The sequence below is a fragment of the Rhyacophila brunnea genome, unplaced genomic scaffold (assembly GCF_057557595.1).
Source record: "Rhyacophila brunnea isolate RB1 unplaced genomic scaffold, BYU_Rbru_1.0 scaffold_9, whole genome shotgun sequence".
NCBI lineage: Eukaryota > Metazoa > Arthropoda > Insecta > Trichoptera > Rhyacophilidae > Rhyacophila > Rhyacophila brunnea.
Genome location: NW_028233361.1, coordinates 2518598 through 2538126, shown reverse-complemented (window position 1 = coordinate 2538126; position 19529 = coordinate 2518598). Strand labels below are relative to the sequence as shown.

Sequence of the window (19529 nt, the reverse complement as noted above, 5' to 3'; positions counted from 1 at the left end):
TTTTAACACTATCTGTCGATTTTATCAATTATTTATATTCGATTGTCATTAGACATTCGACATCAAGTAGGTATACATGAAAACAATCAAACAAGTGGGCGATTTGGAAAAGCTTTGTGCAAAAGTATTTTTTAATTCATGAAGCATTATTTATATTTTATACATTTAAAATAAATGAATATGACAATTCTGTGTAGACGACGAGCTATAGCAGATTGAAATTTCATGACAGGTTGACATTTCAATAAATGTGTTGCTGTTTTAGAGACAAATAAATTATTGAAGTAATTTTATTTACTGGCGACACTAATTTGTTGTCGGAATTTGCGTTCCCGCAAAATTTCTATAAAACCGAAATCTGACGAGCACGTCAGAAACATTTTGATTCGTTCGGCTTGAAATACTGGAGCATATGTTATCCAGGTACCTATCGCTCGAACAGTGATGGAAATTGGCATTTACAAAAAGATGGTAGAAAAAATGCTAGATTTACTAAAAATTCAAAACTAGCGTTTCAAAAAAATATGTCATAATTGTTAGCTAACATTGTTTTTACAAGAACAATTATTGTAGAAGAACTAATAAAATTAGTCGTAAAATTAATGGAGGTAAGAAATTTAGTCACCGTGTAAGATTTGAGATTTATTTATATAGGTATATTATATTATAAGATATAATGTGGAAAATACCAGCGTATTTTACAGAAAATCTGGTATAATACGAGTATATCAGAAATTTTAAACTGTTTGCGGTCTCGAAAAACTCTTGATTTATCGCCGGATGCAAATTTTGCAAGCTAGAAGTCTATTCAAAATGCTAGATCTGTCAAGAAAAATTGTGAGTTGGCAACGCTGGTCTATTGCCGTATTTTCATACAAGGCGTCTTTGTCATAATAATATTGCATTCAAATCTGATGTTTTTAATAACAATATGATACTCCCGTATTGTTGGCGATTGTTATTCCGTTTATTTTTCCACAACACAACAAACGTGGGGTTAGACTCTTGATCTTTCGCGTATGAATTATTCATATAGTTGTCAAAGCTAATAATGTTTTTGAATAGCCACAATATTGTTGAGTGCCCACAGGTACCTACCAACTTACCTACTCGATGATTATTCAATCATATTTCTATTGTAGTCTCATTGTGTTTTAATGAACTTGTCAACTATTGTTACATATTATTATTATTGTATTATACATTCAGAATATAGGTACCCCGTAATTATGTGCATTTTTAAACGATTTACTTACATAATCGCAATCCGATTTAAACCATAAACCCAAGTAGAAATCGAACCTACTTTTGTAAGTACATAGGCTATGGGGATCATAATTGTGCATAGTGCATAGGTAGGTACTCGCCAGTCATGCTTACGGGGAGAATATAATAAATAATAATGATATGATAATAGATATTGCTATTGATGAATATAGTACATATATCTACCTTACATAGGCCTAGGTAATGGATGAAGTGAGTTAGTTTTTTTTCGAACAAAAATATAAGTAGGTACAGACCTATAAACTTATCTGAAGAATGGGATGGGGGAGCCACTGTCGAAAACTACCCAATCAAGACAAGTAACTGGACAAAATCTGACATTCGAATGAAATTTCAAAATGGCGTTATATGATAGTTTGTAGAGACAGGGCTCTAGCATGGGGGCCCGGGTTCATGGGGGGCCTGGCGTGGCGGGCCAGCCACATAATTAAGATAAACACATATCTTAAATTTTCTCTAATAGTAAAAAAGTCGCCTGCGACGCTATTTTACTTCGGGGTTATTACTTTTATTTATTGACCTCGAACACCATTTTGAAAACGCTACTGTAGAGCGTCAGACTGATTTTAACCTTAGTGATAGGTAGGGGCCCGCTTCAGGATGTGGGGACAATGCTCAACAGCCAACCTCCACCCTTCGTTACTGAGATACAGACTACTTGTTATCGAAAAACAAAATCATATTTAATGTTTTTTAACAACCAAATTGGATGAAATAATTATTATTGTAGAAAGCATCGTTCATCCCATTTCTTTATTTTATATTGGATAGTTATCAAAAAAAAATATTACATAGAATTTTACTCCCCAGTCCTTCCATTGATGAAACTTGCATACTTTATAGACTACCTACTTTGTTCGTATCAATTCATCTCGGTTTCTCAAAAGGTTCCGAATTTACATGATAAAATTTTATCGAAATAAGTCAATGGTAATTTATAATTCGTAACGTTATGGAAAATGACCATTCTTTTAAGCCAGTGGTGGCCAAACCGTGGCGCATGCGCCAAACGTGGTGCATTGGATGATTGCAAGTGGCGCATTGCATTTTTGCGCCTGATGAAAGAACCCTATTGTTTGACAACAACTGGCTATTTAATTTGGCATTTTTAGTTGATATTACTAGCCATCTCAATGATCAAAGTTTAACACTACAAGGCATGAATAAATTATTTCCTAGCTTAGTAAATAGCATCGTTTCATTTAAAATTAAATTAAAACTTTTCATCTCTCAGTTAGAAAATGAGGATTTGAGTCAATTTCCACACTTGAAAAAGCAGGATAATGTGCTGCGGATAATAGCAATTTGACCAAATATATTGAAAAAATCAAGATATTGCATGGGTCATTTGAAAGTCGTTTTCACGATTTTCCATTCTCTCCATTCTCTCGTCCAAGAGATCATTCCTGACTATTGTAGATTGGTGCTCCAATAAACGTGTGTTTTTTGAACTGGCATAAATTAATTAATTTAATTGCGTGATTGGGTTATTTCTTTTCCTCCCCTAAGCGAAGCAGATCCTACCCCATATCCCTATTTTCGTATTTTCCAACCCCAACCGTGAACGCAAGAAGGTAGAAAAGGTGTTGTACGGCGCATCTGAACTCGTCTGTGAAGAAAATTGGCGCGTGGTATGCAAAAGGTTGGCTACCCCTGCTTTAAGCCTTTAAGTTTAAGGTGATGTCTTTACTCAGCCTTTCTACCAGAGGCACCTAGCGGAGAAATGTGATGCTTGCAATTTGAGACATTTTTTTTGATAATTTACAATTTCAACTGTATTAATAAATATGTATCAGAAAACATTAAAAATATTTTTTGAAGTTATATTTCTTTAGGCGCGTTTGGAAAATCAGATCAGAGTGTATTTTTGGCGTGTGAACATGTAACACATAATTTATTTTTTCACACGAAAAAATCGCACTCGATTGGATACGAACCACAATTGTTCGGTTATCAGCCGAACGCACTGCCTTTACGCCACAGTATGATAATGCAATCGTGACGATTATACAGTATAATATTATAGTTTAGAATTGTTCCGTTGCCTAGGCAGCGAATATATTATTATATGTACGAAGAATTCTTCCGTTGCCTAGGAAACGAATTTATTATTGTTGGCTAAAATAAAATAAAAACAACGAGAAAAAATTAAATAATTTATTTAGTGATATAAGTTAAAGGGTCTAGAAATAAACCAGCGGCACTCCAATAAGCGGCCCTCCTTCATTCTAGTTTTTATTGATATGGGGCTATTAAAACGTCAATTCTATCTTATATCATACTTTATTATTTGACTGATCTGAAACATGACGTCTCGCGCAATGATGTGATCATAGCCGACCATAGTGACCATAGAATAAGGAGTATGGATTATTTTGCTTGGTGAAAAATATTCTTTCGCGATGTGAATTGTACCTACTCCTTTTTATATGTGATTAGCTGTCAAAACTAAGCTTAATATTTTTAAGTGTGATGGGTAGGTACGTTACTTTTGTTTGGTATTACATATTTATTTTATGTGAAAACTATTTTCTAATTGTTTGAATATTTTTGGTTGATGTGAATTTTGACTAACGCGCTGTGCGATTATTTTATTTTGTTACGCCAAAGAAGTATAACTTCTAACGCGCGTACATAAGTACATACACCATTTTTTTTATTTTAAGTCAAAGATAAACCTACAATTTAAGAAAAATGTTATAACATGTGAATTTTGTTTACGTCCCCATCTTATTAATGTAACATATAATTTATGGTCATATTTATTATTAAAATTTAGTTTATTAAGTTTTCTAAGCATCGTCTAGGAGATTTTTGACTAATTTATAGTTTTAATATTTTTTATAATAATTTTAAAAAACATCGATTTTTTAAAAAAATATAAATTCGAATAACGTGAAATTCTTTTTATTTATATCAAATTATTTAGGTATGGTCACAATATTGAAGCTCGATTTGATATAAATAAAAATAATTACATGTTATACACATTTATATTTTACTAAAAATCGATATTTTTTTTAAATTAATATAAAAAAAATATTAAAACTATAAATTAGTCAATAATCTCCTAGACAAAACTTAGAAAACTTAATAAACTAAAGTTTAATAATAAATATGACCATAAAATATATGTTATAGTAAGACGGGGACGTAAACAAAAGTCAGATTTTATAACATTGTTCTTAAATTGTAGGTTTATGTTTGACTGAACATAGTTGAAATTGTAAATTATCAAAAAATGTCTCAAAATGCAAGCTTCATATTTCTCCGCTAGGTGCCTCTGGTAGAAAGGCTGAATAAAGACATCACCTTAACAATTGGTTGGAATACCGAGAAAAAATCTCAATGCGATTTGAACGTTTACCAATACCTAAGGCCCCTGATGCTCCTTTAGCCCGTGGTAAATCCAGCCCTATATGAACGTGTAATAGTTATTTGTTACATTAAGATTAAACCCTCCCTATTCTTCTGATGCCCGTTTCTATCGAAGGTTGACGACCGTCTTGCAGTACACCTCCCTGTCCTGGGCCTGTTGTATCAGATCACAAACGCCTTGGATAGTGAGCTACTTACGGAGGTTGCGTAGCCATCACTGCTGCCCCCTCTACCTTCCTCTGTATTATGAGTTGGAGTAAATCGTACTTCTCATTGCGGAAAGCATGGCCCATTTTGAATAACCGGACGGTGTTGTGTTTGGTGTTTCAGGATGGTGCTCGTATTGAACGGAGTGCTGTGCGAAGAGTGTCCCGCAGAGTCGCGCGCCCTCTTCGCCGCCCACCCCGTCTACAGGGATACGGCGGCGCAGCTGCTGGCCACGCCGAGCAAAGTGGTGGGGCCCGTCGGACTGCTCTACGTCCAGCAGCGAGAGCTGGCTGCCACAGCACCCCACGACAGTGAGTCACGCCGTCCATTCCTATCTCTAATATGTGCGAATTTTTTGCGTACCTGATGAACCATTGTGTTCGCGAGAAGAACATGTATCGGTCGCAGATAGGAGTAGGCCGCTCAAACTTACTTGTAGGTCCTACAATTACCCAGTGTATATATGAAATCATTAGTGTAAATACACTGCAGCAGACTGCGTGGTGGAGAGACGTAGGCGCGGGTTCGAATCCCGCGTCTGGTTTAACTTACACGTTGTTTTTTCAGTGTTTGTTTGATCCAGACTAAAGCCTCAATGGGTTAGAGTTAGGCGAATCGCTAATAACCATTCCTTGTAAAAAATCTGTTTACAACCTCAACTCTGTGAAAACTCATATTATGCTCTGCTTGTAAGTGAAATTGATAGTAGTTATACTTTACTATTTTATCAGTAAGAATCCTTGTAACGCTAGATTAATATTTTAGTTGATTCAAAAAAAAATAATGGGATTCGAACCTGAAGGATGCACTTACCATCATTTCTCCACCCACTTACCTCCATTTCTTCACAACAAAATACATAATACATAAAAAATATAAATACATAATAATCTTTGATTTAAAAAATACCTCTAGATTGGCCAAATCATGAACGCATGTCAGCTACATATTTCTAAATGTATCTATTTTTTTCAGAAAATGTAAATATAATTGGGTCCGACGATGCGACATCCTGCATCATAGTCGTCGTTCGTCATTCGGGTGAGCCAAAACTAACATTGTTTAAAAATAGTCTATACTCTATACCGGTGGCTTTCAACCTTTTTCAGTTAGTGACACTCTTTTAAAACTAATTAGGATTTCACGATACATAAAAATTGTAAAATAGTTGAGTTGAAATACTAATACTCTTGCATAATATATTATGGTTGAGAACCAGTGCTCTATCAGTGCTCCGCAACCAGTATGCCGCGAGACGATGCTAGGTGTGCCGTGGAGCATTGCTTAAAAAAAACACAAATAATTTTGTATATTATAGAATACTTATAATAACAATACAATAGCCAAATTTGCGTACATGGCTGGTAATACATTTGAGCACCTGCATGAACTTAATAAAATAATACAAGGTCAGAATGAAAATATATTGACGTGATCTGATATATTAGGAAGAGTTAAGACAAGGATATCTACAAATGTACCAAATGTCCTACCAGACCACCAATGAAATCAAGCAATTAATTTTGGATCCGTCTCAAAAACATTTAAGTAACTTTGCTTCAAAAGAAATTTCATCATTACTTTCATACAATCAATACGACTGGATCCGAAACCTTTTGCAACCAATGCCGAAAATTCTATAGAAGCGCTTTCCCTATAAATTTTATTCTAAAGTAATTTTTTAAATTGAGAAACAACGGAACGCTAAAACTGAACTTCGCCGATGTTCCATTGGCTATTTTCTGGATTTCGGTTAATAAAGAATATCCTCGTATTTTTGACAAGGTTATCGCAGTTCAGCTCCCATTTTCTACGACATATCTAGGTGAGCAAAGTTTTTCAACTCAAGTTATAATTACAAATAATAAACAGTCTTGCTTGAAAAGTCTTGACTAGCGATTCCAATCCCGGGATCCCGAACTATTTTCGATACCTATGAATCCCGGGATTAGTAAACATAATCCCGAAACTTTCGGGATTGATTTTTTTATCATTTTTTTGGAAAATAAAATAAAAACGAAAATATAACAAAAAATAGTTTAAATTAAGTAAATAAAAAAAGAAAATTATTGTAATACACAAATGTGGACTCAACTTTATGCTTAAATTACTATGAAGCCATAACATATGAAATGTAATATGATGATTGATGACACAATAACTCTTACCGAAAAAAATCAAACACTGATGTTAATAATCTTAACGGATTTGCCATCAATAAAAGTTACACTAATTCACTATCCAAATTATGTAATAATAACAATAACAGCTAAATTCAACACTCAATTCTATTTTTAGTTTGTTTTTTTGATCTTTATGTGTTAATGCTCCATAATGCCGTAAAGTATGATAATTATCGTAAAATTTAACGAGTTGTCGCGCGACTTCTTGCCGGTGTGGCCCCACTTTTATAGTTATGCCAATTATTTTAAATTTACGTATTTATTACGATATCGGATATAGGAATAAAAACATTTTGAAGAAACGTACCGGTCGTTTAAACTAAAAACTTTATTTATTATCTCTCCTTTTAAAATAATAACAATTGTAATTTGAAAATATGCCTGGGGTACCTACCAAAATTAGATCCAGATAAAATGACGAAACACTTGATGCTATGATATTACTTCGGGCATATTCAGAATAATGTGTTAATGACTTGAATCTTTAATTTTTTATATTGTATTTATTGTCAACACAATAGGTTTTTTTTTTAATTGAACTTGTATTTGTATTTGTTATCTTTTCATAAATAAATAAAACTGTTTTACTTTCACAATATTATTTATATTACAATATTATTTAATCCATTAAACCTATGTATTTCCAAGATTGAACGTACACAATACATAAATGTCTTAAAGAGTATAAATAATTATACTAGATTTATGTTTGACCGATTTTATCAATGTTATTTGCATATATAAAAAATAAATATTAACTATTGGAAAAAATGCTCGTCAAATTGTAATCCCGAAATCCCGGGATCAAGAATTTGGCTCGGGATTAGATTCCCTAGTCTTGACCAAGAACTTCGGGTTGCTCTTTCAAACATCAAGTCAAAATATTATATTAAACTTTTATGTTCATTGAAACAAGCTCAGGTACCATATTAATTAGTTATTTTAATGATAATACAAATACATGGGAATATGTACATTTGGTTCTTCATCGTGTGTTATGTTTATTTAATTATTTACCAAATAAAATACATAAAGTATGTAATGTAATTTTGGTGCATGTCCCCCAGGTAGGGGGCGCTAGCCTGGGGGCCCAGGTTCAGGGGGGCGGCGTGGCAGGTCAAGCAGATAAGTGAGATAAACACAAATTTGCTCTAATAGCAAAAAAAGTAAAACATATGATTTTGGGATACAATTTATATTATTGTGTCAATACTCGACAAATAATTATTCTTAACCCAACAACTAACCATAATTCAAGTGGATGTAAATAAATACAAAAAATCGCTAAACATGCAATCAATACCATTAATTTTACCTCGAACACCATTTGAAAAACGCTATTTTGAAGTATCACACTGTCTTCAACCTTAGCGATAAGTAGGGGGGGCGCCGAAGATTCTGGCCTGGGGTCCATGTTTTCGTGTATACATTGTTTTACATGTGGTGTGCCGCGGAATTCTGGGAAGACCTTTAGTATGCCGTGGGTGAGAAAAGGTTGCGGAGCACTGCTCTATACCACGGGGTTCCAACCTTTTTAGTCATAACCCCCTTTAAAATTAGCATACTTTGCTACCTGTGATCGTTGACACTTAATTGGATGAAGAAAACATATTAAAAATAAACATGAAATAAGTTTGTGCATTTGAATTATCAATCATCACATCTCGGCTATCAAAATACAAACCCCAATAAGGGACTTCAGAAAAATATTCAGGAAAGTCTATTTTTTTTAAAAAAACGTTTTAATATATTTTTTTATTAACTTTTCATTTTTTTTAAATCATGAAACCATTGTGAAAACTGTTTGATAGAATTGAGAATTTTGGAAAATTCATTAAAGTGGTATGTAATTAAAAGTTTTTTTTTTAAATTATGATTCATTTAAAATTGTTTTAGTTTTGGTAAATATTAAAATTTGGTGGATTTGGTGTTCCTACTGAAGATATCTAATTTAATTTGAGATCCATTTATTTGTCCATATATGACATCAATCGTATTCCCTCGACTCTGTATTTTTTTATTTATAATGTTTAAATGCAACGTTAAATCGGTAAAAAACATTAACTTTGTCTGTCAATCAGAATCATAAAGTTCTTTAAAATCATTGTATTATGTAAAAATAATCACTTCTTCCAAGCATTCTACAAACCTTTCCAAGGAAATGGCCTGGCTTAACCAACGCACATTGTTATACATTAAAAGAGTATAATATTGAATATTTACATCATTTAATAGTTTTTTGAAGTCGCGCGCAACTATAGAATTTATTTTTTTGGTGTGCCGTCAAAAATTTTTAGCGTGCCAAGTCTGACACGCGTGCCACGTACTTGCCATCGCTGCTATAGTGTAATACTCTAATATAAAAGAATGCCATAATTCAAAATTATTACCCAGCAACTTGGTATTGAAATTGTTTTTGTTGGTTTCTGTGTAATAAATTTGTAAACCGAGTGGCAAGGCATAATATGTACTCTTGAATATCTCGAAAATCAAGTAATTTAAAATCAAAAGAAAATACAGACATGTATTGGAAGATTGAAGAAAGCGCATTTTTGAAAAATTTGTTTCTTGCTATGTTTTAATTATGGACAGCCGTTTTTTCCCAATGTTCTCAACTTGTACAATTATTATTTATAAAAGTGTTTACACGCTTTGAGTGCCTTTCACTTGCATTTACTATAATAAATAATATTTTGCAACAATACATAGTTAACGACGGCGGTTTATGATTTCAGGTTCGGGGGCTGTCGCTCTCGCCCATTTAGATGGCACGGGCATCGAAGATGCCGTCGCCAACATGGTGACACGTGTCCAAGAGCTGGCGATGGCCTATCCGGGTGGCAGACTCGAGCTGCAAATGGTCGGAGGCTTCTCAGACCCCCACAGATACTCGGAGGACCTCTTCGCCGCTATCATGCGTCAGTTCCTCTTCCACATTACTAGTATTATATAGCAATTCTCATACTCGTGTCTCGTTACATGCATTGATCAAATGTTTTGATGATACACGGCCAGTTCAACATCGAGCAGTTTTCCTTTAAACTGGACACATTTTTTTAAATCTTGTTATTTCTAACTCATTGTGTTCATTGAGCATCACGTGGACTGTAGATCGACACGCTCTGGTCTCGATCCTCCGGTTACGGGTTCGAATTCAGCGACTGATTCAAAAAATATTGATTTCATATTTTATAAACAGTAAGTATTTTAATGATAAAAAAGCTAACACGCATTCTTCAATGCCTGAGCAATTCTTTACTTACGAATAAGAAAGTCTTTTCATGATCTTTGAACATCTAATGTTAATTTGGTACTCATATAAGTGGTCAGGTAACCACAGACAAGTAACTTTTATCTGGATCTGGATCAGGACTAGGTGCTATTGCACAAAACATGATCCAGATTTCCTTCTGATTAGGGACAGAAAAACATCGAAAACGCCGACAGTGTCAAATACCTCGGGGCACACATCACGGGAGATGGCATTTTGCAGAGAGAGCTCGCTATCCAAATGGGAATGGCTGGAGCGACATTCAACTCGATGCGGACCGTCCGGGACTCACGATTGTACTCAGCCAAAACCGAATGCCGCCTATTTGGTGCTTGTATTCTGACTGTGCGGCTTTACGGTAACAAACCATTGCACCTTACAAAGGCTAAGAATGACAGTATACTGAGCATCGGAAACAGCTGATGTTTGTGGAGGATACTGGGTACCACGGTATGACTTTAGCAGTAACGAGGAGATAAGAGAACGTACTGAATGGTCTCTCATCATGCTGAGAGTGAAGAGGCGACGTCAGACCGGGCTCGGCCGTTTGCTGCAGATGCCAGTAGAGAACTTCAGCCTGGCTTGCTCTTCAAACTGACTGGATTTCGGCGTCCCGGAAGGCCGCTAAATACTACCTATATAGTGTATACGGCGGAGCTACGGGATGCTGGTTTGACCTGGAACGATGCAAGAAGACTGGCGAGTGACAGGGATTTTTGGAGGTGCTGCGTGGTATCCATATGCTCCAACTTTGGAGCGGATATGACCAAAGAAGCAGAAGAAGAACTTTTATCTAGCCTTGTGTCACTTGTATTATTTGTCATAGGCATAGACTATAGATACGCCACCCGTTGCATTGCTAAATGAAGCCGCGTGCCGTGCGTTTAGTTTGTGGGCGAGCGAACGCATTTGTCTACAAATGTTCGAGACCATAGACCAATTCGCTAGTGCTCGCCCAAAGTGCTCGCACTAGACGCTCAGAATAAAAATATAATTTTCTATTTTTTTACGTTATATAGTATTTTTAAGCGGTCAAAATGCAACCATTAGGTAAAGATATCCATAATTTAAGTTATTTTAAAGAAACACTAGGTCACTGATATTAAAATATATAATAATATACAAATAAATTATCATGAACATGTATCAACTTACCTATGAAACGTAATACCATCTTCTTGCTTATCAGTACGGCTACCATATTTTAAAACAACACACATAACAATCTGTTCTACTTAATTAACTAAAAATATTTACCACTGACTGTATGTTTAATACAAGAAATAGCAATTTTAGCAACACGGTTATCGATGCTTAGTTATGCAATAAGCGAAGATTTGCCGGCTACACCGTAGCAAAACATCTCCCAGATCTGTAAACCTTTTATATTACTCTAGCGTGTGTCGCAGAGATTATAAGGGTACCGAATACTTTCTCACTCGCACTTATGCATCGTTATTGTTCAGGCCTTGGTCAAAGGTGTACGGCAGTGCATACTGCCTAAAGATGCCAAAAGCAAAAATAATTATTAATAAATTCTCTTATTAATTGATTTCTATTTCTTTACAAGTCAATATCAATGTAAATGTTGAATGTTAAAGAATAGTTTGCTATCAAAAGTTCACCACTAGTATTTTTAAGGTAAGCGCTAAATAATCGCTTAATAAAGAGTTTTTCCTCTTTTCCCCCAGGCATATAATATATTATTTTTTATAGCCAAGAGAGTGAGGTCGCCGAGCGTTTATGATATCGTCATCATCCGATCGATCATGGTGCGTTCTCGGGTCATCATAGGTCAAATGAAAGAGATGGATTTCCGATATCTTCAGTTTTCTAAAGAAGTCCAGGGTCTAATTATTTTTATAAATTTCAGTTTAACTTAATAATATATTGTGTTGCTTCTCTATTCAGATGCGTTCCATCGGCAGCCTCTGGAGGTAGACCTGACGCAGGCGTGTGTGGGCGAACTGAACACGGTGGTGCGCGGCGGAGTGCACTGGCCGGCGCTGTACGGAGTGGGGGTGTGCGTGCGCACCGGTGAACTCTTCCCTGCCACCTTTCCCGACAAGGGACCCGATACGGCGCTACGCCACGCCAGGAACCTCGCCGGGGGATCGCAAGTCAACCAGGCCAGTTATTAGCCCGATCTCGCAATTATTATCATGTTATAAATTAGGAACATCAGTCTCAAGTATATTATGTACCTTATTTTTGTTATCATTAAGGGCCCACATGCCCAACGTAGGTCAAAATGGAGGTTTTATGGTATTTTCAGAGCATAACCCTGGACATTCCTTAAACGTTGTAGATATTATATAATTTTGAAGCCTCATCCTTTATATTTATTTTAAACATTTGAAGACTGCATAAAGTATTTTTATTACATAAAATAGTATTCTTTAAAACCTCTCGATCTAATGTTTTAGAATATAGTCAGTCATATTTCAGTACATCCGTGTGCAGTGGTGTTAAGATTTTTAGATGTATTAATTTTTAAACGCATTTACAAAACCATTAGTAAAATTAATGTTAACATTATATAGTGAAATATTTACAATAAAAAAATATATTTTATAATCTCTGTGATCCCAAGTTTGACAAGAATTAGGTATTTTATTATTCAAAAAATGGGCACAATTAACACATTTGAAGATAATTCTAAAGATACTGATTATAAGCTATGTCTTTGACCATTCAAATGTGATAAACATCGTACGAATAATGTTTGTTTTATAATAATTATTGACCTAAGAATAAGATAGTATTTTTTTGAAATACGCTATTACAATTGGCATTTCCCAGTGGTTAAGCTACAACATACAGCCGTACAGGGGCGGATCAAGACAAGCGGAGGCCCTGAGCGGTAAAAATTTCGGGGCCCCCAAATTCAAGTTAGAAAAAAAAAAGTTTTATACATAGAAACTCTCATATTTTTATTAACATAAAATATAACAAAGGTAATAGAAATAAAATTAAAAAAAACAATTTTTAAATACATTTTCTTCTTGCTTTATTTCTTGCAAATTCATCAATTATTTTGGCGGTGTCAATTCGGTTTAAAATTTCTTGTTCTATGTACAAAATGGCCATACTATTTAATCTTTCTTCTCCCATAGTACTTCTCAAATAATTTTTTACACGCTTTAAAACAGAAAACGATCTTTCACCTGACGTATTAGATAAGGGGATTGTTAAAAAAAATCAATAATATTTCTACATTTGGGAATATGCAAGACATTTATTTGGCGGCTCGATAGAAGTCAATTGTGGTTTTAATAGTGTCTTTGATTTCTTTAAGAAATACTAAAAATGGTCAAATTCATCTTCAAAAAGTACAAACATCAATGTCCTCTTTGTAAATATCCATCTACTTTTCTATCGCATTCTTTTTTATCTTCCATTGGTAGATTCCAATCAAAAAATATTCGAAAAGGCTTTATAACTATTTCATATGTTTGTGTTATTTGCGATAGTTCTGCCTTGGTCTTATCACATATGACATAAAATGAATTTACTTTGAAATCTTCTCTAGTTGTAAATTCATGTCAGACTTCTTAATTAATATTAATATTCATCATTAAAGGATTATCCTGATAAATCAGTTGCCTTTTTTTAAACTTTTTCATATTCTTCTCGGAAATTATTGATGAAATTTTCTAATGACTTCAGTCCTTCAATCCTTTCAATAGTTCGCATTCCACTGTTTAGTAGCGAGACCATAATTAAGTAAACGATGAACTGCACCCAATCACAGAAATTATCAAAACAATATATCAGAAATTATGAAAATCCGTCTGTAAGAAAATTCTTTAAAGACATTCCAAGATCTCAGGGCCCCACACGGCCGCTTAGTCCGCTTACCATTAGACCCGCCCTTGCGGCCGTAGCCATAAATTGACAAACGATAAATGCAGTAGGGAGTAAGATCATGTTAACGTGAATGTTTGAACATGACCGTTTAAAAAAAAACGATTTTGTTTTTCGGTTCGGTACGGTATATTCAAAAACATTAGATCGAGAGGTTAAAAGAATACTATTTTATGTAATAAAAATACTTTATGCTGTCATCAAATGTTTAAAATAAATATAAAGGATAATAAGGCTTCAAAATTATATAAATAGATTATCTACAACGTTTAAGGAATGTCCAAGGTTATGCTCTGAAAATACCATAAATCCTTCATTTTGACCTACGTTGAGCATGTGGGCGGTTAAAACTAATTTCTGTCTTTTTAAACAAAATTTGAAAAAAAAAACCCAGTTTGACATAGGTAGGTGCATTCAAATTTTGGTTAATAAAATTCGTAAGCGATGGAACTCTTCTTCCTTCCTTCCCTCTTATTTATAAATTATAAATCGTGGGTTCGACGAAGTGTGTATGGTATATTCTATCTTTTAACTCTTTACATTACGATAACGCGAGTATAATAAGTTAGCGGGGTAATTTATACTGAAACTACGGTATAGTCAGACCGTGTACCTAGTTCATTCGAATAGCTCACTTGACTCTGATAGGGCTTATGGCTAACCATGTATCCGTTTTCAGAGTGCAAGCAAGACTACTCTAGGTGAATTAGATCTCTTGACGAAGCCAAGCTCGACTCAATTCTAATTAATTGATAACTGAAGGCCAAGCATCGCCTTATATAGGGAGCGCGTGATAGTGGGTCACCCAGACGGTACTATACGCGACGCCAGATGAGTGAAAGAGTGAATATTCGAAGGCCCACGCGCTATAAATTTCATTTCTTCCTTCCCAGTTAACACAACACATACGTATGTCCTATACACATGGGTTCTCATCGGACGCATCGATGTTATTTTATATGCTATTGCAGGTGTTAGACATCTACGACTCATCGTTGGGCATGCTGCGCATTGGGCCATTCAACTATGACCCTCTCCGGGGAGTGGATCTCTGGCTGGAGCAGTCTGATGATTTCATCCTTCAACACCTGTCTACGTCCCCTCAAGTTGAACCGCCTCACTTTGTGATGCAAGTGAGTATTTACAACAATTTACTATTTTAACGAAAGACGTCGAATAGTACCTTATCTAGAAGACAGAGCCTACATGTATGAAAGTGAAGCAGAAAAAGATACGCTTTCCCTTCAATCACCTCCTAAGTATTCACAACCATTATGCGGGTGTGTATTGTGGCATAATGAACATTAGGCCTAGTGTGCGTGATTCTTATCTAATCCATCGCGGTTCACCCTCAAGGAGAAGACGCCGAAAACTTTTTGAAAGCTAAGAAATTTTTCCTCATGGAAACTCAATCGCGATGGCCGATCTCTCCAACTGAGAGACAAACTGACTCTAGAAGCTCTTCTCTTTCAACCGACATATGGGGATACTCTCAAAGGATGTCATTCACACAGCCGAACGCATTTGTTTTCGTGAAATATGTAATATAAAACGTTATAAACAAAAAAAATTTTCAGTAAAATAATGAAGATGAACAAAATTCCAATTTAAGTTCTGTAAATATGGCTGTCCTAGAATTTTTTTCAGTTACCTACCGCAGCTTACTCACCTATGACGGGCGGTCTTCGTCACTGCTACTAAGACTGATGATTAAATCAGCTGCAATTCATTTCGCATCGAAGATTCATTCATAGCAAACTTAAAAACTGCCAACATGCCAGCATATAATTGTCGATTCACTCAAACATTAAATTCCATAATTTATTAAACGTATTGAAGAGATAAATAAACCTAGAAAATTGAGTTTGTTACAAACGGATGGTATGGTGTAATTAATTAAGTACTACATAATATATTTAGCATTTAAAATTTGTAATATGGTCAATTATAGTTATAACTGCTTATTAAGGGACAGACCGCATCGATAATTGCAGATAGTGTTTTTGAGACGTTTTCATAAATTAAAATTTCCACACTCTTCGATTTCATAATTATTCTTCATTACATTTTGTAGTCGGCGCAATACTTAATTTATTGACATTCTGAATGTTATCTTACATAATTTAGACAATCTCAGAAACAAACCGAATAGAAAAATTGTTCGCACTGAGCAATGCAAAAGTCAATTTAAGTACCTAACTGGTGCAACACTGATCGTTTTAAAATTTTCTAACTATGTGTCCAAGGTCTCATATTCCAATTTTGAATCGAGATAATTTACAATAGGTATTGATTCCTAGATGACTTTTAGTTTTAACACTTTTAACATACAAATCACTTGTTAATAATTTTTAATTAAATGATGTTATTATTAAATTTATATGAATATTACTCGATATTTTAAAATGTGGCATTCATTATTGAACATACATAATTCGGAATGCTTCAATGATTCCGCGGTGCGTGACCCTCGCATAATTGTAGTATAAAGATGTTATGTAATCATTTTGTGTATTATGATAAAATATGATCTATTTTCAGACTCGCGCCACTCTAAAATATATCCAAGACAACCAGTTCCCCGCCGTCACGGTGTTCAGAGACAACCGGCCGCACTACTACCGGCGGGATGAGCACACGGGCTACTGGCAGCCGGTCAGATACTAGGCGAATTATATTACGGTGGTCGCAGCGCTTCCCATACGTTATTATTTCACTGTAACCCCATCCGATTTATTGTTGAATACCTTTTTTTTTAAATGAATCGTCCGTTTCTAAACTTTTCTATAGTCGGTGTTATTTTGTGACAGCATCGGACCCGGACGCCTCTTTGGCCGTTTTGTACCTCCCGGCTACCGCTGAATGACAGAATTGGTCCAGCGATATATCATTTCATCTGTTTGTCCAACAATATAAAGTCGCACATTCTTGCTCCTGCAAATATTCCCTTATCCTTTTGTATGTGTCTTTTCCTGTTCCTGTTATAATAAATAAAAACACATTTTAATTATTAGAAAACAATATTTAAAGTCAGTCGACAAATATAAAAAATTGCGACTGACGAACGTATGTACATAATAATATTTTAGGGTTCCAATTTTAATGTTCAATATAATATTATAGACACCTATATAGGTATGTATGCAATTCAAAATTTCCATATTTCCGAGTTCTGACCTTAAATTATCGGTATTATTGATTAATTTAATAAAATGCAATTTTTTTTAGTACTTAGGAAATCGAGAATTGACCGTAATACATTATATGGAAGTAGGGATCACGCACACTCCAGTGCACGCCAACCAAGGTCTTGGGAAGTACTCCTGGGACACTTTAGGCACAAATTTGAACAGCGCCTATCGTTCGTTACGCCATGGTATACGCCTGAATAACAAGTGTGGAGACGTGGCGGGTGGTGGAGGGAAAAGGAAGTACTTGGGAAATAAATCTGGACCGGTTACGTCCGCATGAGAGGGATATTTTTATTTATTAAAAGTGGAATAAGTACTAAAAAATTTTGCGTTTTATTAAATTAATCAATAATACAATGCAGTTCCGCACATGAATTGACAGTTAACGCAATAAAAGAAATTAAAGTAAATGATTGGTTTTAACGTTACCTAGGTTTTTTTCCCAAAATATTTTTTTTTCAAATAAAAATTTAATTTTTATTAGCTGACAATATTTTAATTACAGTAAATAAGCAAAAAATATGTTTATTAAGGTTTATATATTTTTATTTATTGCTTTCTTTGAGTCATTAAGTTTAAAACAAAAATCGTTTTTGACAGGAATTGGAAGTTATAGATTGAGACATACTGTGTCAAATTACATAATATATTTTATTACATTTATAATGTATTTTTTGTTAGATTTTATCCTTAGGTGCACTGGATCAGTTTTTGGAAATTGACATATCATAATATCTTCTCCTATGAATAAGACTTTGTATATTAATTGTTGGATATTAATTACTAAACTGCTGCTTCACCTTATTTTTTTTCTAGAAACAAAAAAAAATAGAAAATATCTATTATGCTGTGTGTACTATAGAAAAGTTATGAATTTGATGATTTATGTATCTCCTATCTTCTATCTTCACGTACCTTTGCTAGAAAAGAAAATTCTAGTGAACCCGATGAAAATAATCACTAGAGAAATAATATTTTTTTCTATGTCAATTTTTTGTGTACTTCTGTGCTTATGCTCCTAAAAAATATCTCCTAATAAATATTTACCGTAAGGGTATCTTATAATATATTATATCATATCAGAAAGAGTGCTTTTAAATTGTCCATAATTTTATTATTGTGTCGAAAAAAGTACAAAAGTACTAAACCGACTACACTACATCACTCCTACAAGTATTTATCAATAAAGAATCTTCATTTATAGCTCTCTCTTAAAATTAATATTGTATTGTAAATAGCATATAAACAAATACTTATTTAGAATATTAAATGTTTTATTTTATCGTCAGCGTCTCTTTTCTTTATATGCCCGCCGTCGTATTTCTTATTTCCATTTCTAACAAACAATAATTACGACTGTGTATGTATTTTCCAAATGCTCATATTATATTCTGATATGATTTCTGTTTACAACTGCTTTAGCGGGTGCTGAAAAACACATCAGCCTGTTTATTCTTGCTGCTGAAATATAAAACTCACACATGTGTTTTTGACGAAACATTACAATTAAATTAAGTAAATAAATAATTATAAAAGAGTGCCATAAAAACATTTTAGCAATCGTTTCATCTCGCAGTCGGATATCTGCCGATAAAGCCGCACCGCAATTTATTAATATGATAACTCTCGTTTAAAGAAAAATTCTGTTCCCGAAAAGTTGTTCATCTAAATGCGAAATCTATCTAAGCCGAATCTAAATCTAATAAACCGCCTAATTTTTCTATCAAAAATATCCAGCAGCTCTCACGGCATCTATAATGTATTTCAACATGTTATATGAATGTGAATATTAGTAGAATCGATGAAAAATCAGATTTCCTTTTTCTCTCACCAAAATATTATTAGATATGACAACACTGTACTGAAATATAAAAACAACACATTGAAAAGTGAGTGAACAATTTTTAAATATAAAATTTGTGGCAGAAGTGAAGAAAAACCACGTCAGAATATGATTTCAATTATTAAAGAGTAAACATGTATCAGTTCAATCACTTTTTGAGTACCTATCTCTGTGAGCGGAAGGTATTAAACAAACGTACAGCGTGTATTCTATTTGCTGAAAAATGCTACGCTTGTGGAAAATAGTGTAACTAAACAAATAGTCTTTCCCCATACGATTTAAACTAAAATAAAATAAATTCT

General features: G+C 34.2%; 1 protein-coding gene across 8 annotated transcripts in view; it reads left to right on the top strand.

Moving 5' to 3' along the window:
• Positions 1–18672, top strand: part of Ntan1 (N-terminal amidohydrolase 1) — a 272492-nt gene extending 253820 nt beyond the window's left edge. For all 8 annotated transcript variants that reach the window (XM_085959719.1, XM_085959721.1, XM_085959720.1 and 5 more), the window contains 6 exons: positions 4996–5183; positions 5848–5913; positions 9791–9973; positions 12238–12455; positions 15165–15326; positions 16735–18672. In XM_085959719.1, coding sequence (XP_085815845.1) covers positions 4997–5183; positions 5848–5913; positions 9791–9973; positions 12238–12455; positions 15165–15326; positions 16735–16860 — 942 coding nt within the window. In that variant the 5' untranslated portion in view covers position 4996 and the 3' untranslated portion in view covers positions 16861–18672. The remainder of the gene's footprint in view (positions 1–4995; positions 5184–5847; positions 5914–9790; positions 9974–12237; positions 12456–15164; positions 15327–16734) is intronic.
• Positions 18673–19529: the final 857 nt, after the last annotated feature.